The following is a 22,671-nucleotide window of genomic DNA, read 5'->3' on the forward strand; positions in this document are numbered from 1 at the left end:
GGATTTGTCTGCCAGTGTATTTTATGCCTATAAACCATTTTATCTCTCTAAAACAGAAATAGGTAAAGCTTAGGTTAGATCACTTTAATACATGAGCTGCTATTGTTAATACTCAACTTTCTTTACTATTGCCTAGAACAGTTTACTAGGAGAGATTTAATCCTGTAATGAAATCGTCTATATTTCAATATAACCTTTAGCTCACATAGAACAACGATTACTGTAATGAGCAATTAGTTTTCCAAGAGCTCCCAAATCGTTTAGTATTTGACTCTTGCTTTCATCATTCAAAGATTTACAGTAATGAGCTGGAACATCAGTATTTTGTACTGAAATGGCCAAAATAGTTGCCGAGGCATCCTTGCCCTCATGTGACAGATCTCAGATGGTCTGGGGAGAAGTTAGCCAAGAGCAACAGGCCATGCCATCACTTCTGTTTCGGTTCTACTGAAAAACAACAACAAAGTGACCGTGGTGACTCGCAGTCAGGGCTCAGTAGCTTTTGGAGGACTGCTCCTCTGCTGAGATTCTGCCCCTTGTTTGAGTTTTGTTTGACAAATGCTTTATAAATGAGCAGAAGAGGTGGTTTATGTTTCATTAATGAGGCTGATAGTGGTTAATTACTGGAGTTACGTAAACAATCCAATAGCAGATCAAGCCAAACGGGTCAGTTATGTAGAGAAGATCCAGCTGGAGTGGATACGATTTCCTTTAACTATTCGGACACCAAGCAAGTCACAGAGATCTAAAACCTCCAGTTCAGATGAACGAGGAACTCTGCTGAGCTTGAAAACAGGTTCTCTCGACAGGTATCGACCCAGGGCAACCCTTCCTTCATCTCCAGTTTCCCCACTCACCAAACCCTCAGCCCCAGTTGCCCAAAGGCTCCACGGAGGTTCAGCTGCACAGCAGCTCCCAGTGAGGCTGCCCGAGCGCTGCAATGCAGTGTCCAGGTCAGGCTGCTGTCACCACATCTGCTTATTTTCCGGGGAAAACGTGCCTTGTTTCTGTGGAAAACATCCCTCAAAACTCTCCACTTTGGTGCCACTTCTAGATGTGGGCTCATGGCATGGATTTGGGCAGCCAGTATTTTCAGGCCATGTCCATGAGTAGGGTTTTGTTTACTCACCTCTGGTATTTCATGCTTGGAGTCTGTGATTATTTACTTTGCCCACCAAAATGGCTCTGGGTATGTGACTGATCCGAGACTTCATCAGTGAGCAGTGCTTTGTAAAACTGATGTTATGTATAGGAAAACAAAAGCAAACAGAGCTGGAAGGGAGCTTAAAAATCCTTTTTCCTCCTTTACAGACCAAAATAACAATTCTCAAGTTCTGCCCAAACTGATCTTCCAAATATCCGGTGAAGAAGATTGTACAAGCAACTTACTCCAGTGCTATTTTTACCACAGTAATTGCTTTCTCTAATATCTAATTTAAACCTCCCTTACTCCTAAATAACCTCTTTGTTTCTTGATCCTTTCCAAACATGGAAAACTTTCTTGTCCTCTTCTTTCAAGCAGTGCTTTTGGTGACTCAGGTGTGCCCTCAGGTCTCCCATTTTTGTCATGCTAAGCTTTGAGTAGGAACAGTGATTTGTTAAAATAATGTAACTATCTGTATTTGAACATAAGTACATGTGTTTAACCAGTCACCTGGGCTGAATCACTGCATGACTATGCACAGTGGTTTTATTACTGCAGCTATGAGACAGCGTGGGGGGTTGGAGCGAACAACCACAGGCTAATACTGAACATGGCACTGCTGTTTATTCCTACTACGAGTAAGTTTTAGGTTCTTACATTTTTATTTTAGAGATTTAATTTACTCTGAGTGCACTGGGCTTTATAAACTGAACAGAATGGGGATTTGATACCTTTTAAAAAACTGGGCTTCAGGTTCCCCAGAGTCAACAAGGCTCTAAATACTCATATCCCACAGTTACATTTGACCAGCTTATCAGTGAGGTGGCTTCTATCAGAAAAAGTGCTAAAAATACAAGTCAGTAGTATTTACAAGCTAAAGGTAATGCTCTACAAACCCTCTGCTTGTTTTTCTAGCTTCCATGAGAATGGCTGGATGAAAAAGCCAACGGGATATGTGAAAGAGGTACTGCTATGAAAAAAAATCTTCATTCCATCAATTGTAAATTCTTCACTTTTACCACTGAGGGTTTTTTCAACAATTTAGTAAGTTGCTGTCTGAGGCTGCTTTTGCCAGAAAGACAAATGCTGATCATAATAAAGCTTGCAAGATCATTATCTTCATGTCTGCTGCATCATCAATGCATTCCAGCCCTCCATCACCACACCTGATCAATGCAGGACATTTGAAAACTTAAAAAAAAAAACCCTAATATGCTCAAATAACATCTGTCAGTCAATCCCATTAGTTCTTGAAAGTCAAACTCAAACACTCCACTCCAAGACTCCTAAATGAGTGCCCTTTTACATGGATTTAAGTAGCCTTATTGCTACTTTTCTCTGGAGCCCATGGAATACAAATATGACCCTCCTTTGCAGGGTGATGTCAGTTTGCTGTGTATCCATGAAAACCTACTGTCCCTAAAGACTATTTTAAGTGACTTTGCTGTGAGATATCCAACAGGAAATTATTTTAGCCTTTTGCCACCTAATTCCATGCAGTATAGAACAGAACCAGTTTTTCCTGAGGTAAATGGAACTGCCTAGACAGGAAGGGAGTGAGGAGGTTTGCAACCTGCTGGGCAACACATTAAGGAGCACATGGAACAGCAGGAGATTCCCTCTCCAAAGTGTCCCATCTTCTACCTAGGAAATGATGAAAACATCAAACAGTAATACTAAGTCCTTAGAAATTATTAATAATGGAAATACTTGGGGGTTTAAGAATGGAATTTTGCAAAATTAGCAGCAACATGAACCTGAATTCACTGAAATCGTTAATGAGCCTAATGCACAGGTGAGCTTTGTGAGTGCCAGGGATGTCAGGATCAGAGCAGGGAGGCCAAGTTTGGTGTTTGGAGATCCTGCCCTAGTCCAGAGTTTCCAAATGAAATGATCATGTCATGCAGAAATCCCCAAATAATACGATTGCAGTGCTTGCTCTGCCCGGTAAACCAACATTTCCCGCCCGCACTGCGACGTGTCGATGGAGAAGCCACCAGAAAGGGAGAGTTTGAAATCCTAGCAAGAAAGCAGAATATTTGGTGGCGGGGCAGGGAGCGCTCTGGGAAGCAGTGACGTGAGGGTCCCCATGGCCTCTGGCCCTGCTGACCCAGTTGGGATTTGATTTATGTGGGCTCGCAGCTGCCCTCGCTCCGACCCCAGGCAGGGCTGTGTGGGAAGTTGGTGTCTCGGAGCCGGAGCGCTGCTCTGTGGAGTGTCTGCAGCCTGGGGTGTGCACAGGAACTGATAAATAGGGAAAGGCCTGCATTGCTCCAGCTGGATCAGGGCTGGGACCAGAGCTGGGCTCAGCGCTGCAGCCCGACGGACTCCCCGGGAGAGAGGAGCTCCCTGGAACCACCGTGAGTATTTAATTTCCTTCTCTGCATGCTCTGGGATTATAAGTTGCTGCTCCAGCCAGACATCAATTTACCATGTGAAAATATTTCGGGCATTGGTCTTTTTTTCCTTCTTTTTCCCCTTTTTTTTTCTTTCTTTTAAACATCTGACTAAATGAAAACAGAAAATACGTACTTTTAAATTTGGTATCCTACTGCCAAGGGTTTGTTCCAACAGTACTTCATTGGACAGACAGAGGGAAGAAAAACAACTTTAAATTAAATTATTTGTTTCCTGTCCCGAAAGTACCTGGCAATCTATGAGTTTCAAACAACCTCTAACCTCTTATTTTACAATGTATAAAAATTATAGCGTTGAAATAATTATCCATGGAGGTAACAATTCTAAAGGAAGATTTCAAGATAACTGCAACACAGTCCATTAGTGAAATAAGCCAGTTCTTATTATGATTATTATATGACCAGGAGGGAACACAGTTAAGGGGTAGAAAAGTGGAATTGCTTCCAAGGGTAGCTTTGGGGAGCTTCTTGACATATTAAAACTGAGGGGAACAGATAAAACCTTAATAATGCATATAATCTGCACACAGGATCAGCTAAGTGATCCTACAGCTTCCCCTGCGAAATCAGCCTTTAATTAATCAAGTGATTACTAAATTGCTTGAGTGAAGTTGACTATATCACCTGGCATCACACACAGATGCCACTGATTGCACTGAGTTAACATGTTCTTTTTTCAGTTTTTGGTTTAAATTTTCACAAATAATATAAAAAAAAGCTTTGCTTCCAGCAGCAAGCAAAGGACAGGGATTAACACCGAGACTGAAACGTGCTCTTCGAGTTCCACTATGTGATCATTAACGTGCCCCAAGGTGTGCTCAAATAGTTGGTGAAGACCTTCAGCTCGAGTTCCTAAAATTCCCTGTAAACAAGAAATTTCTCCATGGCTCCATTGTCAAAATATTTACGAAAGCAGCTGAAGCACTGTCAGCCCAGAGCCCTGGAAGGGCTCCCTGTGCCTCTGCTACGTGAAGGATGTTTTGCATCTTAATAAATTTGAGAAGTTGATGATATGTTACTTTATGATATGGGGTTTTGTAGCAATAAAAATGATGAAAACCACATCTGTCACCATAAATAGCAGTAAATAGATGTACAGCACAGATTCTAGTCTGAACATGTACATTCTATTTATGGTTCTACTTTGCTTTTATCAGTCAATGGCTTTTTTTTTCTTCACGGTTTCCATCTTTTATAAATTGACAAGTTTTTCAGCTGGGACTAAGAACTGAACTTGGCTGAATTTTTGCATTAGGTGGATAAGCAACCCCTTGAATTGACACACATTCTGGATTATTTTGGACGTTTTTGATCACGGGCAAAACTAAGCCCGTAAAAGCGCAACATTTTCCAACGTGCTTAAACAACCCAAAGTGAAGGTCACCTGTTCTTCTCAAAAAACACCTTTCCCCACCTGGTCAGGATTTCACATATGAAAATTCCCAGCAGAAGAGGGAAAATCAGAGAATTTGTGTGCCTTTGCACAGATGATATTTTCTTTCAGGCCGGTCTGCGTGACTGAGGACTGAAGAGTCCCATCCTATCTGTGTTGGGATTCTATGAAACAAGGGATTAAAAAAATCATCTTCTTTTCTTTTCAGTTATTTCCACTTTTCAGGGTAAAGACCTTTATGTGCTATCTCTGGGAACATACTTAAATTTTTGCTTCCTTTTAAAGCACTCACACACAAACATCTGGTTATATTGTGAATGCACTGAAAAGAGAAAAATGGGCACAAAACATTTTGGTTTGGGAAGGGCACGGCTGTAACTGCCCCAAACACCCAAACCTGTCACTCCAACCTTATTTCAGCTTTATCCAAGTTATTATGGTTTGAAAATTACAACTGGGCACGTGTGGTACGTTCTGCCAGGGGCTCCAGAGCCTCACTGTGCTGGGCACATGCAGAATTCACTTGCCAGCCTGGCCAAGGGTTAATGAGCATCTGTGTGGGCTCAGGAAGTGTCCCGTAGGTCATGGCTCACTCCCAGGAGGTGTGAGGGATTTGGGATGGCCACTGAGCTCTGGGGAGAGCAGCATTTAATGGATCTGAGTTTGGAGGAGGCTTCCCTGGGGCATGCCTCACTCACAGACCAGGGGTGAGGCAAAGGTTGGAACACACCACGATCACAGTCACTCTTACAAATAATCAAAACTTTCCCATCCTGGGAGATGAAGTTCCTTCCTTATGTATCTTACTCTGTTCTTTCTGGTTTTATTTTTTTAAAAAGCCCATTGCTAAATCCTTTCTCATACTTCCTCAAATCCTGATGTGAGGAAACTTTGCCTAAGGAAAATTTCCTTCGAAGATTTAGAACATTTAATCAACTGACCACTTAACATTTGGTAATATGCACTTCATGCTCCCAATATACTGTTTTTATCACACTGGATCAGTGTAATTTTATTTTAGTTTCTATTCGTTTTTCTATTTTTATTTAAAGAAGCTACAGGAATTCAGAAACGCGTCTCTTTGGCAAATACACATTTTTGGGAAAAAATGTAGACTTTGCCCAGGCCAAATTGATCTAACTGATAAGGACCTCATGATTCAGTGAGTCATTCTGCTCTGAAACAAATATTTACTAGCAGAGATAACAAAAAACCCCAACATTCCAGCCTCGCTGCATCCTTTCACCTTCTGCTGACAACACAAAGCGAAAGTGTTCATTCCCAAAGATACTCCAGTTTGGGGGAAGGGATGTCTGTCCTTCCAGGCAGGACTTCAGTTCAGGTTTCCTGGGATGATACATTCATTTACTCAATCACAGCAAGGTGTAGGTATTGCCCAAACCCCACCATGTGAGTCCTTCCAGGAAGATTTTTAAACCCAAATTGCTGTAAATTCTGCAAGAGGCACATACAGAGAATCCTTTTGCTTTTGCTGTATTTTCCAAATACTTCCATGCCTTTTTTCATCTTTTCTGTCCTTTCTGTCTGCCCAGGCAAAGCCTGTGAGTGGTTCAGGGGCAAATTGGCTCATACAGCCCTTACTCAACGGGCACAGACTCAACATTTGTTTAACCAGTGAGCACATTCCACATGCAGAGGGACAAGGGGGCAAGGAAAACATTTCCTACTAACTCCTCTAATTATGGCTACTCCATTCCCTCTCAATTGCTCAGCAGTACCAGAGGTTTGCTCTGTGAATGTGAACCCAAACCCAGCTCTTAAATGTAAATCAGGCAGTGCTTAAGCAAGGCTGACTTCTACTGCATAAACAACTATTTACGTGGGGAAGAACAGATATTCCATGCTGGCCTTTCCATGCTATTTTCCTTTATTTACTTGCTTCAGATCTGCATAAAGAGTGGAAGAAACAAATTCACTAAAAGTCCCTCTTTGTGCACAAACAGGACATCCACGCTAGTGCAGATGTTCCAACTCATGCCCAAAACAAGTTTTTGTATTTAATCTTCCCAAACATGAGAATTTACTAGGGATTAATTCGATTCCCCCACTGTGGTTCTGTGTAAAATTCAGAGCAAACCAGTTCTACTATAACTTGGAGATTTAGAAATGGACTCTATTCTGAATCTGCACTACGAGGACAGTCAAACATTTTGTAGCCTCACCGAGGCTGTTACGTGACTTTGTACCTCTGATTTTCTAATGATCTCAAACCCTCCTGTACTGTGGAGTTTTCTGGGTTTATCTCCGTGTCCAAACCTACCCAGCAATTCTTTCTCACGGCACGTTTCTCTTGCTGTTCCCTTTCTCCAGGTCGCCGTTCCAAAGCCAGCCCCCAGCAGGGGGGATGAAGCAGTGCAGCTGGGAGCAGGGCATGGCCAACACCTTTGTCACCGTGCCCGATGGGTATTGTCTCCCCGAGCCCATCCAGTACTACGGTGAGTGAAGCAACAGCTTTATATCCTGAAACTACAGTAAAATGAACACCTGTGGGAATTCCCATTTTTTTCTCTGTTTTAGTTTACCTTTAAAGCTCTTAGAAGCTACACCTCTGACTGCCAGTATTGAAATGTGATTATTCTGACTGATTGTTCCTTATAAACATTCCTGGTGCTGCCTCCCTTGGACTTGCATGGAGAAGACACAGCTTTTATTGCAGTGCTCCAGATACATTATAAATAGATAAGGCATATTCTATATGTTAAATTGCAAAATTGGATTCTGGAAGAGTAAAGGCAGGACCTGAAGCCCATGAAAAAGAAAAAGAACTCCAAATTGCCTTGAAAACGGTTTCCAACTTGGTTTTATAGAGATTTGAACTGTCCCAAAGGAAGAATGAAACACGATGCATGTTGCACAGGCTTGCTTTGGTAGTTGTGTGTGGATGAAATTAAAACTTAGAGAAGGGCATGACAAAACTCTCTTTACAATTCTGTACCTACATTTAGGTAAAATGAAATCTCATAACTATAAAGACTTATATATGGGGAAATACAAAATAAAACAAGATCTGCTTTTTATTCTATTGACTTCAACTTTAAGACTCCTATCACAGTAATTTTTACCATTCAATGATTTCTAGACCATCTTTCTGAGACTCTTGTGCAACATTTTCAAAATGATGCCTGAGATATGCATTGATAACTAAAATTTCACTCATTAAAACATTCACTTATGGAAGATATTTGACTGTAACGTGAACAACAAACAACCCTCAAGTGTAAGAGCTAAAGGCAGCTGCATCATCAGTTGGCAACTGCTATTCAGTGATGTACTAACAATAGTCCAGTGGCATCCACATGACACTGTCCAAACCATCACTGAGCCATCTTTACAACACTTAAGATTTTACTTAAGAACATTACAGGTAGTACATTTAAAAACAGCGTGTCAGTCTGCCCATCTGAAAACGCGTTCCTCTAAGAGCTGTGATATTAAATCTATGAAAAATATTTAAACGTTTAAATAGCTGATGTTGAGATATTCTGCAGGCTTTTATTTCACTTTCCATTTTTCCCCGTGTTCAGACGTTTTGCCGGAGCACATCAACTACCAGCTACCAGAGCCGGATTTCCAGAGTGCCCCTTACTGCCAGTACTCAGCAGTGCCAGTTGCTGCCCCGGCACTGCAGTCCCAGCCCCCTCTGTCCCCGTACGGCACTTACGGCCTGGACCCTCCGTACAGCGACGGGCCCTGCGTGGGCAGCAGCTGCGAGCTGAGCAAACCCCCCTTCGTGGCTCCCCACGTGGATGACGGGGGGTACCAGGGCTTAAAGAGGCCCAGACTGACCCACTCGCTGAGGCTGAAGGGGCAGGAGGAGCTGTGTGTCGTGTGTGGGGACAAGGCCTCCGGGTACCACTACAACGCCCTGACCTGCGAGGGCTGCAAAGGTGAGGACCTGACCCAGCGCTGGCCCCACAGCGTTCCTCTCCTGTGATTTATGCAAACAGCTTTTGTTGGGGTTTAAGCTGTTTCTACAGAGGGGTCTAATTTATCTAAGGAGCCCCTTATCCAACACACTTACTCCAGATTCACATTTTTACAGCGTTTTTTGAAGAAATGGTTTCACAGTTGGTATTTAATATGAGCACCTCAAGCATCTCATTTTTCCACAGATGACTCAATAAAATAGCTTCTGTTTAAGCAGGTGTTGATTTTCTCATGACCATTTATTATAGATTTTCTTGAGTGTTATTAATTTTACTTATTATTAAAATTAAATAAAAGCAAGTAGTAATGACTTACTAATTATATTTAACTTGTTATATTGGAGGGGAGGCAGAGGGGCAGCTCCAATCTCTGCTCTCTGTGAGCAGTGACAGGACCTGAGGGAATGGCTGGAGCTGTGTCAGGGCAGGCTGCAGGTTGGATCTCAGGGAAAGGTTCTTCCCCCAGAGGGTGGTTGGGCACTGAACAGGCTCCCCAGAGCAGTGGGCACAGCCCCAAACCTGCCAGAGCTCAAGAAGTGTTTGGACAATGCTCTCATGCACAGGGTGGAATTTTTGGGGTTGTCCTGTGCAGGGTCAGGAGTTGGGCTCGATCTTTGTGTGCTCCTTTCAGCCCAGGATATTCTGTGATTTATGACTCCATGTATGGAAAACAGCATTTATTATCAGTCAGAAAGAACGAGACATAACTATGTTGTTAAAAAGTAAATTTAAAAGCAAGGTAATGTTTCCACTTAAAAGCCTAAACCAACCAAACCTGAAAGGCACTTTCAATTCTTTAAAATCACTGAGAGACAAAGCTCCTTAGATCGCTCCAGTCATGACCTGCCCCTCGTTTGCAGGGTTCTTCCGACGCAGCATCACCAAGAACGCCGTGTACCGATGCAAGAACGGAGGGCACTGCGAGATGGACATGTACATGAGGAGGAAGTGTCAGGAATGTCGCCTGAAGAAGTGCAAAGCTGTGGGAATGCTGGCAGAATGTAAGTGCTCCACCCGTGCTGCCTGCTGCACTAATCAACTTGGACAAAGCCTTTCCCAAAGTAAATCCCTTCTCATTAAATGACATCGGTCTAAACTTTACCTTACGGGTGACGCCTCCTGACTCGACCCATCTCTAATAAAGAAGATGATTTCAAATCATAATTAATTCAAAATATACATATTTATGGTCACTTACATGCCTTGCAGGTTTGCTGACTGAAGTCCAGTGCAAGTCAAAGCGACTCAGGAAGAATTTCAAGCAGAAGAGCAGTTTCCTTTGCAACATAAAGCTGGAAGATGAGGGACTGAACAGTAAGCATGTATCATCTACAACAAGATCTGGAAAAGTGGGATATTCTTCTATTTAAAATACCTCTTTTTATCATTTATCTTTCCCCAAGTCATTGTCACCTGATTGGTTTATTTTTTTTTCCAGCAGATCCCAGAGAAGATGGAACTTACCCCAGGGGAACATCAGCTTCTCGACCACATCGTAGCAGCACACCAGAAATACACAATTCCCCTCGAGGAAGCCAAGAAGTTTGTAGGTATCCAGCACACTCAGCCTGCATTGCTAAGTTATTGCTGTCCCCAGCACTGTGCCTGGGTTATACCCAATGTCCAAATGCCCTTTCATGCAGCTACAAGAAACTGCGAGTGCCGAGGAGAGTTTTCTCCGGCTCTCTGAGACAGCCGTTGTCCACGTCCAAGTGTTAGTGGACTTCACAAAGAGACTTCCAGGTAAGTTCCTACCTTTGGGGAAATATTACAGAAACCGTACTGATGGTGTGAATCCCCCAAAAATACAGGCTTGAAGGAAAAAAAAAAAACGCTTTCAACTGATTATTTTTTATTTCCAACTTACCATTTACTTGTCGTGAGGACAAACTTAGAAGCTTTCACTTGAAAACCTTGCTATGATTTGGTTTCTTTTCCATTTCTGACGTGGAGTGGAGACATTTGCTGGAAGCACGTGGGCCTCAAAATACCATCTTGAGTGGATTGCATATTCCCTGAAATCCAGTTTTGCAATATATCATAATCATCAAAATAAAAACCAGATGTTCCTTCAAAGGAAAAGGCAGCACAGAAGGGACTGACCAGGTGCTCCTATTCACATTTTCCTTCGATAAGGAACAAGGGAACACGCAATTAAATCCACTGCATTTCAACGGAAAGCTGGCAAAAATGACATTTGACAGGGAGGGTGGTAATTTTTTCGTTGTAAAACTTGCTGACAAAAGTCAATCACCAAGTCTAAGGTAGATATTTGATGTAATTTAGCACCACTGAGAAAGAGTTGAATGGGTGAGCTCTTTGTTTTCATGGTGTTACATATCCTGCTTTGATCAGGATTAAGAAAAAACCTCTGAAGGTCCTTTGCTGTTGAACTGTAAGTGCAGATAATAAGCTTGTCAAAGGATGAACACAAATTTTAAAAAGATAATAATGTACCAATGAGTAAGGGGGATACCCAGTCACAAAGCAATGCAGCAGATTTATCAGGTGCTAAGCCATGTGATATATACCAGAAATAAGGAAGAAATTTTGGATAAAGTCTTGCTTAGTCCCAAAATTTTCACTTCTATCTTCCAGTGAATCTTCTAAAACTGGACACTAAAACTACCCCCTCCTTTTTTTTTTTTTTTATTTTTTTATTTTTAATCATCTAAAGCAGGAAAGATCCCAACAGTCCTTGGTACATGCATCACTTAACTATGGCTCCTCCTTTCTAGTAAAGGCATTTATTAATTAAAAAATCATTTTATCACCTCATGTTAGGGGCTTAAAGGCAGCCCCAGCTTTCCCTGATTCTGAACATGTCCCTTTCTCTGCAGGATTTGAAAGTTTAGCCAGTGAGGACCAGATTGCACTGCTGAAAGGGTCAACAGTTGAGGCAATGTTCCTGCTATCAGCCCAAATATACAACCAGAGAATGAGCGAGTGCCAGCCATCAACAAGTGAGAGTAAGTTTGATTAAGGACCTTTTCACTCACACCAGTAGAAGGTTCTGCCAGTTTTAAAAAACCACTTCCATTCATTTTAATTCATTTGATCTCATATAATTACCTCCCCAAGCAGAGCGGTACTTAGAATAGTATCATTAATGACAATGTACCTTTTAAAGGCTTTTTATTCAAGGCACACAGTTTATATTTTTAATAGCTAAATGAACAGATTTCTGGTTTTCTCCCATTAGTTCTAAACAAAAGCAACAATTTTGAGTGTTTGCATAAATTGTGGGGTGGATGGCTAATATTAGCTGTATTACTGACTAATTATACACTGTGTCAAGTTTAACACAAGAGACTTTGACCACCAATCATGCAACCAATGAACATTTCTTTTATACCTACCTGGATCTGGGAAAAATTCCCACATTTTCAGCTGTATATCTGCAGAGCAGATACACACATATATTTAAAGGCAGTTCAAGCTTGGCTGGAAAGTGTCATCTGTCTTGTTCCAGGTCATGCAAGACTTTCTGATCACGGGACGTGTTGCCACGTTCAAAGCCTTGATAGGAACAACATTTACTCCATGGAAATGTCTCACAACGAAGAGAGTCCAACTTCCACTACTACCACAGGTAATGGAAGTAGAATCTAAATACTGGGAATCTCAGAATCTAAATACTGGGAATCTTTTGCTTTGCTGGCCACCGGGCTCCCTCTTCCTTGAGCTGCTCTGGTCACACACACAGGCATTAAATCCTCATAGGAAGAGGTGGTGTTTGATTATATCCCAGGATAAAGCCTTGAGCCATACATAAACCCAAAGCTCCACAGCACAACCCTAACACAACTTTCGTGATTGGTTTGGAATTCTCTTCTCCATCTTTAAGGCCTAACGGAGGAGTTCATCACCGCCCTGTTCTACTTCTACCGAAGCATGGGGGAACTCAAAGTCACCGAGACCGAGTACGCTCTGCTGGTAGCAACCACCGTGTTCTTTTCAGGTAGGCTGGGGAGGTGACAACAAGCTGCCACTTGCCCCCCCCTTCAGGGGAATTGTCACCCCCTCGGGGGAGCAGCCACTTACCCGGGGAAACTGTCACTTAACCCCCTCAGGGGAGGTGTCACTTAACCCCTCAGGGGAGATGTCATTAACCCCCTCAGGGGAGATGTCATTAACCCCCTCAGGGGAGATGCCATTAACCCCCTCAGGGGAGGTGTCATTAACCCCTCAGGGGAGGTGTCACTTATCCCCTCACAGGGGAGGTGTCACTTAACCCCTCAGGGGAGATGTCACTTAATCCCCTCACAGGGGAGGTGTCACTTACCCCCTCAGGGAGGTGTCCCGTCATAGGAGGTGCCACTTCCCCCTCAAAGGAGCTGTCACTTACACCCTCAGGGAAGGTGTCACTTACCCCGGGGGAGCTGTCACTTTCCCCCCGTGGGAGCCGCCACTTGCCCCCTCAGGGGAGCTGTCATTGCCCCCTCAGCGGGGGTGCCACTTGCCCCCCAGGCTCCCCCTCACGCCGCGCTCTCTCCCCGCCGCTCTCCCGCAGACCGCCCGCTCCTGAGGGACAAGCGCCACGTGGAGGAGCTGCAGGAGCCGCTGCTGTGGATCCTGTACAAGCACTCGAAGCTGCAGCACCCGCGGGACCCGCAGCGCTTCGCGCGGCTCCTGGGGCGCCTCACGGAGCTGCGCTCGCTCCGCCACGCCCACGCGGGGGCGCTGCGCGCGCGGGACCCGCGCCTGGCCGCGCCCCTGCGCGACCTCTGGGACCTCCACTAGGCGGCGCCAACACGCGCCCCCACGCGCGCCGCCCCTGAGGGGCCGGCCGTGCCCGCGGAGCTCTCGGGGCCGCGCTCCGGGGTCGCGGGGGGAAGAAAACACGTTTAAATTGCCCTGAGCGCCGGGGGAGGTGCCCGCGGTCAAGCCCCAGGCGAGCGCTGGGCCCCCCGGGGGTGTGTGAGGTGGATGGCGCGACCGCCCGGCTCGGGCAGGGCTGCTCTGGAGGTGGGCGGGGGGGAGCGAGGGGACCCTTCCAGTGGGACACGGGGACAGTCCCCAAGAACCAACCACACACAGTGTCCTGTCCCTGGAAGGGTTCAAGGACAGGCTGGACGGGGCTTGGAGCAACCTGGGACAGTGGGAGGTGTCCCTGCCCATGGCAGGGGGCGGAACGAGATGATATTCAAGGTCCCTTCCAACCAAAACCTTTCTGGGATTCTACACTGGCGTGAAAGCCCCTGCTCTGAGCTCCTTTCTCTGCACTCTGCCAAGATCGGTGCTGGGGGGAACACCTTCCGTTTTCGTTTCAAAGACTTTTGCTGTTATTCTCTTATCAGGACTGAAGGGAATCGTCTTCCTGAGCGCCTGCTCTGTGTTGTAACTGTGATAAATCACTGTGATTTATCACCCGTGATAAATCCACGTCGGACGTGGGTAATTCAGCACAGTGAGCAGTGCCCCACTTGGCTGCCCACACTGGCATTGATGTCTTGCTCTCTCACCAGATCAAATGTGCCGTGAAAATGTTCTGTCATCACACCGAGCTATGGGAATTCAACAAGTTATTTTTTCAGTTCGAGGCTCCTTGTGAAATATGTTTGGATTCATGTGTGATGTTCTGACAGGAGATGAGTTATGCTATTTACAAGATGAACTTCTGTGACTTAAAAACCTTGTAAAATGACATTTTCATGTTAAAACATGATTGGATGTGGTTTAGAACAGCCCTTGGGAGTAAAGAAAAAAAAATCAGCTACTGGACTTTAAAGAAGTAATTTTGCTCACTCAGTCCCTTTCCATGCACCTGTGCACAAACAGACAACAGCTGATGGGTTCTTGGCATCAAAAGCTTTCACTTTGGCCACAGTCCAAAAAGCAAACTACAAAAAACCAAGAGTTTGATAACCCACTGTGAAGTAAGAAGCAAGTAAGAGAGTTCCAAACCCATTGCCAATACCTTGGGCTTTGAAAACTTTAAGCAGTTGATTTATTAATAAAAAAAAATGCTATTTTCACATTAGCTGTACTCTTTTTTTTTTTTTTTTTCCTTCTGGATTTTATAATCCTTCTTTACCAGTCTACCATAAAGTAAATTGTGCGGGGGGTTAACAGATTTCCAGATGGTGATTTTAATTTGCCACTAGGTACCCCAAACTGTGGTGAAATCACTGATTCAGGTAAGACTCAAATAAACAATCACCTTGCACATTCTTTTAAATTTTTTTAAAATATTTTGACAACTTGAGGTAAACTCATGTTTTGTATCTTACTTAAATAGGAATTTTTAGTTGGAATCTGAGAGTGGCCTGGGGCTGTCACACCTGGGGCATTCACCTTTAGCATTCCTGGGTTGGTATCATCATCATTCCTTGTCCATAATATTGCAGAAAGCTTCTGGCTTGTCTTTGGTGGTGGTGGTTTGTTGGTTGGTTGGGGTTTGTTTTGTTTGTTTGGAGTTTTTTTGTTTAACTTTGCCCTCAGCGTGGTGATTGTATATCTCAGGCTAACAGAAATATCCAGCACTTTCCAAAGAAATGAAACGGAATCCAAAGAGCTCTATTGTCCGAGCCAAACAGCAAATAGGATTATGGAGTATTTTCAGACCAGAAATGGAGATGCCTGGCATATGATATGCAATGAAGAGATTTGCTGTTTTAATCTGTGGTTGATAGGAAATGCTGCAGCTAATCCTAGGAAAGAAAGAGAAGAGCAGTCGCCTGTGAATCCATAAATTTTCAGAGATTGGAGCTGTGTTTCAGGCTGTTACAGGGACTTGAAACAGAAAGATTAGCTTTGAAAATTCAGCAGCCACGGGCTGTTTAAATGCAAAATCTGGCAAAACCACTTGTTTCTATGGCAGCATATCAGGATCTTATTTCCTTTTATCAGTGGAGGGTTGCAACAGGACGGGGTTGGAAATAATTCCTCTACCAGAATACTCACCTTTCAACAATCTGATTGGTTTTGTCTGGTTTCCATCAGCTTCCAGTTCTCAGTTGTTTGCAAGTTTGGACATATATTTGTTTTATCATTCTCAGTTCTATATGTCATAGGAACAAGAGTGACCCTGCTGTCATGAGAAGGCTGCTCATGAGACCAGGAAGTTTTCATGGTGTTGTGCTACTACCAGGGGCAGAGTGAGTAGGAATAATGTGTGATAACTTCTCCTTGTTCCTGCTTTTATCTTAGGCACTGGTCAGGGACAGGGAATCCTATTAACCTGCTGTCACATATGAGCTTTTGGTATGCACTGAATTTCTGGAGCCCATTACAGAGACTCCTGGGGAATGAACCCAGGATTTTTATAATTACCAAATTCCATTTACAGGTATCACTTGAAACACTTCCTGCAGAACATCAGCACACCGTCTTTCACTTAATGAAAGTGTAAAATCCCTGATGTCAGTGAATGGATTGGTTTAGCAAACAGAAAGGTTAAAGATAAATAATTAACAGTGTGGCTGGCTGTTCCAGAACAGGGCTGCAAAGCTGATGGCTATAAAAACACATCAAAAATTTCTATCACTGTGTATCTGCAGGTCAGCAGGAGGGCAGTGGAAGAAACGGATCCATAAGCATCAGACTTGTAATGATGGATTTTGGGAAACTGTATGGAAGAAGCCTCGGGCAGTCACAGATTGGGACACTGGACTGTGTTGTCCTGCCAGTCTTTTGTCTTGCTGCTCCCTGGAGGCTGTGGGATCTCACTCCCAGAGGTGTGAGAACTCCCAGTTCAGAGAGGTCAGTAGTGAATGAGCTCCACGGTCACAGCCAGGACGATCCAGGAGGTTGTTTTGACACGTTAATAGTTTGTGTAGGGCACTGAAGGTGTGTGGGTGTCACCCTGGTGCTCTCCAGTGCCTCTCTGACAGATGGTGCCAGCAAGGAAGAGGCAGCACCAGGAGATTCTGTGCCCATATGAGCGTGGAGCTGAGCTGAGTGTGAGGGGCAGCACTCACATTAGTGCCAAGGTCCACTCAGACTAATTTACTGCCCTTCCAGATAAATGAATTTTCACTCTTTTGGTCAAGTATTTCTGTAGTGCACTGAGGTGCATTCAGAGGCTGGGTAAAAACATTGCAGGGAGTAAAGGCACTGCTGAGATTGTGCTGCTCCAGGGGCTGATAATTCCCAACATTCAGCATCCACCAGGCTGGGCTCTGCCTGACAGCTCTAAACCTTCCTGACAGGAGGGCTCTGGACAGATGGAACCAAGGACATTATATCTCTGTAATTGCTTTAACAACCAAATTTTTAATCACTGCAAAGAATGAAATTGGGTTTTTGTGGCATGACCTATTTTATGTAACATCATCTTGACGGTCATTAGATACATTCTCATCTGTTAATTCTTTGTTGCTCAAATCCTGTATCAACTTTCTGTTATTTTACCTGGCTGGTGGCGAGTTACCTGGGTCAACACTCTCTCCTTAAACACTGCCATAATATTAGCACTTTTTTTAAAATGTTTTGATATTTCCTCAGTGTTCCAGACCTGTTGAAATCAGCATTAGCCAGCTAATCATGCTGAGTTTAAAATATTCCTTATATGATTTATTTAATAACCTTTGTTGCAAATCTCTGAGTTGGTTGTTCAGCCACTATTTTTTCAAATGAACAAGTACTTGCTGAAGCTTTTGCATTTACTCTGCATCAACAGCTTGTCTTCATCTCACAATGTCCCTGGACTTTACTGTTGAAGTTTATTTCCTACTCTCCAGCTTCCTGTGCAAGTTTCCTACATTTTCTCACTTCCAGCAGTGATTGTTGGTGGTTTTCCTCTTTTTTCTTGCTGTAGTTTTGATTGTTGCACTCTCTTTTTCATCTTCACTGTGGGACACTTTCAAGCATTGTTCTAATTTGCTGCTGATGTTTGCAGACATTTCCCTAAACCTTGTTAAAGCGAATTCTTAAACCCTTTTTACCCTAATCTCAATCCCACCCTCCTTGCACCCCATTTTTCTCAAATCTGAGAAACTAGCACTTTGAGGAAGCAAAGAATATATATCTTCACACTCTGACCTGTTCTCTGCCTCTCTTCTTGTAGGCTGTGTTGAGACTTCAAGCTCAGGTGTGGGGATCTCCCTGTCAGGTCCAGGTTACACAAATCCAGCTCCAACTGCCCAGAACTGTGAATTCTTTAGAGGGAAGAAGCAGCTGTGAGTGCAAGGGTCACATGTGATACCCTTGCTTTAAGAGTGCTACTTTTTAATTCTTATTTTGAGCACTTTTTGTCCTCTCTAGGATTTAATTTTATGCTCCAAGCCCCATCCAGCCTGGCCTTGAACACTTCCAGGGATCCAGAGGCAGCCACAGCTTCTCTCTGGGCAACCTGTGCCATCATCTCCCAGCTGTGCCTGCCCTGTAATCAGCAAACAGAGTGAACCAGACCTCATTAAACTTTAGCAAAACACAGGTGTAAAATTCATCATCTGTGATTCAGGAGGAATCCATTTCCATGCCAGCCTTCCTGCCATGATATTGCTGTCCTATGCAGAGATTAAATTAATCAATAATAGCCACTTGTTTTGGTTTTTTTTTTTTTTAAAGCAGTGGTTAGTTTAAAAGCCCGAGGAGGGGATGACTGTTAAAATAATTAGATTTCCAGCTCCAGTTTCCAGGTTAGGATTTTCTGGACACGTTTGTTCCTGTCACATTTGCTTCGTGGTTCAGAATGAATTTTCAGTAGATGACTTTGTGATAAGAAAGCAGCAATTCAGATGCAATTATATAAACAGTAAGATCAGCCTGGAATTAGGCTGGAGGTATAAAGCACACGCAGAGCTTGTGCTGGGTCACTGCCTCTCCCAGCTCAAGGCAGAGTCAGGTTTCTGTAATAGGGAAGAATTCCGCTGACAAGAGGTTGTTCTTTCCAGACTTGCACTGTGGCAGCTCCAGGGTAAAGGAGACTGGGAAATGAATGGCTTTTCTATGGGAAACTGGCAGCTGGAAGAGACTGGAGGGTGATGGCCAGATGTTGGTAGACACTGTCATTTAAATTTTGTCATCTAGAGACTCTAGAGTAGCTCCTGGAATTGTCTTGGAGCTAATCAAGGCTTTGTTCTCGGGATCCCCCAGCAGGTCTGAGAAATGAGGTTGGCACAGCAGACAGATAAAGTGGGATCCGTGGAGTTGAACTCTTTGCTGATGTTTTTTATTGTAATTTGCTTGAATCTGTTTTTAATTCTTGGCAGTGTTCCCATTTCATCACTCCTCTAAGCCAACTGGAAATTGAAAAATCCAGTTTTATGCCTGATATGCACTGTTGTGTCTTTTTCTCTCTTGAACATTTTAAATGGTGCTTCTCTTAGGAAATTGTTTCTAAACCAGTGAGATTATTTTAATACTTTGGGTTAATTCTAGAGCTCATGTTCTCTAGCATGTCACATTTTCAAATCCTTCATCTCCTGTTACTTTTAATTTGTCACCATTTTATCACTCATTAGTGAGAAGTTCCATGTAATATGCTTTAGTGGGGGGAAGTTGAATTTGTTTTGTTTTTAATGGCCTGTTTACCCTTGTTTTGTTTTTAGCAGTTGGTACTACTTCAGTTAAAGGTCTGAGATTGGAAAGAAGTTGTCAGGCTGTAACTAAAAAAATTAAGATTAATCCTAACCTGTGACTGTCCTGACTGCTCCTTTTGAATCCAAGGAAAGGGCTGGGAGGAGTTTTACTCCCATTTTACTCGGGGTTTGCTTTGTTTGTTTGTTCTTCCCCATCTAGCATGAGGCCCTTCTTTGTGATGTCTCTCCTCTTTGGCCTGACTTTTGGACAAACAGCATCACTTTGTGCTCCTTCTGAGTACACAATCCACGTGGAAAAACAGGAATGTGCCTATTGCCTGGCCATCAACACCACCATCTGCGCCGGATTCTGCATGACTCGGGTACGAGGCGTTGCTCTGCTATTTCTGTAACACCACTGCAAACCAGGTGCCTGTTCTCCCAGCAAACAGTGTGTAAATGGTCGAATTCTGAAAACTTCGCCACCATCACGTTTCCAAGTCAGGTTTTGGCAAAGGTGTGGATGAGAAATGCCAAGCCTCTGAAACTATGGAGTTGGTAACAGCAGTGGCACAGCACAGACCTGGCTGCTGCTGCCACTGCAGAGCCTCTGGGGGCAGTTTGTGGGGGCAGGATGCAAGAAGTGAGGAGCAGATTATATTTGCTCAGTCTTAATTAATGTAAATGACTTAGGTGGCTTCTCCTCCTGCTGCTGCTGTCCCAGCTGGCTGTGGGGACAGCTCTCCAGCAGCCACACCACACACTGTGCTTGAGCTTCGCTGCTCAACACAGCACCTAAAGCTTCCTTCCAGCAGGGAGCCAGCACAGATCCCAAAGCACTGGGAGCACTCTGAGCCCAGCGGATTAATTAAACCACGAGAACAAGGTGAATGCATCTACGTGTGGAGAGAGCCCCGGTCACAAACAGGTTCAGAATTACAGCTCTGAACACAGTAATGCCAGAGCCTGGCTAAGCACAAGAGCTTTGATCTCTGCACTTCCCAGGAAGTTTTCTGACGCGCAGATGCTTCCCTTCAACAACACATTTCCTCTTTTCTTTGTAGGACAGCAATGGCAAGAAGCTGCTCCTCAAAAGTGCCCTGTCCCAGAACGTGTGCACGTACAAGGAGATGTTGTACCAGACGGCGCTGATTCCCGGCTGCCCTCACCACACCGTCCCCTACTACTCCTACCCCGTGGCTTTGAGCTGCAAGTGTGGGAAGTGCAACACTGACTACAGTGACTGTGTCCGTGAGAGGGTCAGGACCAACTACTGCACGAAGCCACAGAAGTTCTGCACCGTGTGAAGCTTCCAGAGCAGCGTGGTGGGGGGGGGGGATGCACTCGCTCTGCCCACGGCTGAACAGAAATAAAAGCCTCTTTCGTTGTTAGGTTTGCAAACTGGTTTGTGCAGAGATTCCTTCTGAAAGTGTATCAATCACTGCCTGTTTTAATTAACTGGATGTTCTGTCACCGGCTTAAAAGAATCACAGGGCTGCAGGTTTGTGTTTTTAACCCACCCCAAATTTACCCTGGGGAAGAAGAAGGCGTGGCTTTGTGGTGTGTAAACCTGTGCTTATAAATCCCAGGTGTTTTATGAAGAGATGCTCAGAGAGCTGATGTACTGACATATTTTGGAGTTTGATACTGATATATTTTGGAGTTCGATATTGATATATTTTGGAGTTCATATCTTTCATTTGTTATGTTTTGGAGTTAAAAAAAAGGCAACACATGCCCTTGGTATTGAACATTTTAATCAGATTTTGACATACACTTGCAGCCTTCAAATTAGCAATGGTATTTTTTCCATCTCTGTAATATTAGTGGTTTTTTTAGGCCTGTAGCTTCAGTGTTGTCAGCTGGGACTAAGCACATATAGTTTGTTTATTCACATTGTAGATCCTTCCTGCTGTTTTCCACACGTGTTTATTGGGAATGCTTCTCCGTGTCTCTGCACTAGTGGCATAACCCTCCCTTTCCTGCTGAAATACACTGCTTGAAAAACCTGTCTCCGTGAGCACTGAAGAATCACTGAAGCTTCAAACCTTACTCCAGAAGGGGAGTGGGATGCCCTCAAACTTAAAGAAAAATTCAGGAAAAAACTTCTTCTTCCACACACAGGGCAGCTGGTCCCTTGGGAGTGGGGAGGTGAGCTGAGCCCACCCTGAGTGCTGAACACGCACAGGTGAGAGGTGCAGAGCCAGGAATGAAGAAATAAATGTAAACTAACAACTGCTCCCTTTCCCCTGACGTTGTGGTTCCCAGGAAATTAGATATTCCATTCACCCTTTGGTTGGAATAGTAAATAAAGGAAGCGAAATTCACAGGCTACGAATACGAAATTTGATTTCCTTAGGAAAATCTTGCTTTGAGTATTGCAGCTTTTGTGAATGTTCCTGGATGCTCCACTCTAGACACCTTCATTTTATTTCATCTGCAGCAAAGCCTCCAAGAAAGCCCAGGAGAACCTGCTGGGTGACCCCCTGGAGCTGGGGGTTGGACCAGATGAGCTGCTGAGGTTCCTCCCAACCTCTAAGAGTCTGTGATGAAAAACATCATGTGTATAACTGGTGATAAAGAAATGCCTTCACAGCCAAGAGTTGAAAATTTAAACTCTCCAAACCCACGTTTAAAATTAACAGAAAATCCAGAGGATTTACAGGAGCAGTGGGAGGATTGATCCTTAGCACGTACAATTTAAACAACCCAGTTATGGTTAGATTTGTATGAGACTATTTCTACAGCTGTTTGAGCAGGAAATATTACTTACAATCAAGTTACAAATAATTTCTAATGGTGAGAAGTCTGGTAGTCCCAGCCCCAACACATCTAAGAGCTACCAAGCTCTCAGCAAAGAGCTGCAACATGAACTGCTGCTCTCTAGTTGGTGAAGGGCACAGGTAATGTCAGGGGAAAATTGGGAAATAGGTATTTATGGAATAAATCAGCCATCATGTCAGCTGGTAAATGGCAAAGAAACAAACTGTTCAGCTTCAACATCAGCCTGAGCCTTCTCGAGGTTAAAAGGGGTGTTTCAGCACAGGGAATTTTGAGTCTGTTTACCCCTGAGGGGGCAGCCCCCGGTCATGGACCTGTCTTGAAGGGACACCTGTTCCACCTTGGTTCAGCCTGGAGAAGGTTTCGGAAAAAAAAAAAGGAAACTTACAAGAAAGACAGGGCAAAATTATTCACAAGAGCAGGTAGTGACACGACAAGAAGGAATGGCTCCACACTGAAAGAGGGCAGGTTTAGGATACTGGGAATGAATCCTTCCTGTGAGGGTGGGCAGGCCCTGGCACAG

General features: G+C 44.0%; 2 protein-coding genes across 4 annotated transcripts; both read left to right on the plus strand.

Moving 5' to 3' along the window:
* The first annotated feature begins 3,385 nt into the window (after positions 1 to 3,385).
* On the plus strand, positions 3,386 to 13,789 carry LOC126646019 (bile acid receptor-like). Of its 2 annotated transcripts, none has more exons than XM_050327009.1 (11): positions 3,386 to 3,504; positions 7,286 to 7,410; positions 8,500 to 8,862; positions 9,762 to 9,902; positions 10,111 to 10,250; positions 10,340 to 10,447; positions 10,545 to 10,644; positions 11,742 to 11,870; positions 12,374 to 12,493; positions 12,749 to 12,862; positions 13,415 to 13,789. In XM_050327009.1, the coding sequence occupies exons 2-11, from the start codon at positions 7,320 to 7,322 to the stop codon at positions 13,642 to 13,644; spliced, it is 1,536 nt and encodes a 511-aa protein (XP_050182966.1). In that variant the 5' UTR covers positions 3,386 to 3,504; positions 7,286 to 7,319; the 3' UTR covers positions 13,645 to 13,789. The 2 variants fall into 2 exon arrangements, with proteins under 2 accessions (XP_050182966.1, XP_050182967.1); XM_050327010.1 differs by having other exon boundaries at positions 10,343 to 10,447.
* Positions 13,790 to 13,937: 148 nt separating this feature from the next.
* On the plus strand, positions 13,938 to 20,763 carry TSHB (thyroid stimulating hormone subunit beta). Of its 2 annotated transcripts, XM_050327012.1 has the most exons (3): positions 13,938 to 16,001; positions 19,588 to 19,750; positions 20,432 to 20,763. In XM_050327012.1, exons 1-3 carry the CDS (start codon positions 15,940 to 15,942, stop codon positions 20,672 to 20,674), a joined length of 468 nt encoding a protein of 155 aa, XP_050182969.1. In that variant the 5' UTR covers positions 13,938 to 15,939; the 3' UTR covers positions 20,675 to 20,763. The 2 variants fall into 2 exon arrangements, with proteins under 2 accessions (XP_050182969.1, XP_050182968.1); XM_050327011.1 differs by having other exon boundaries at positions 13,938 to 19,750.
* The last annotated feature ends 1,908 nt before the right edge of the window (positions 20,764 to 22,671 follow it).

The sequence above is a fragment of the Myiozetetes cayanensis genome, unplaced genomic scaffold, assembly GCF_022539395.1.
Source record: "Myiozetetes cayanensis isolate MyiCay16 unplaced genomic scaffold, myiCay2020 scf32, whole genome shotgun sequence".
Classification (NCBI taxonomy): domain Eukaryota; kingdom Metazoa; phylum Chordata; class Aves; order Passeriformes; family Tyrannidae; genus Myiozetetes; species Myiozetetes cayanensis.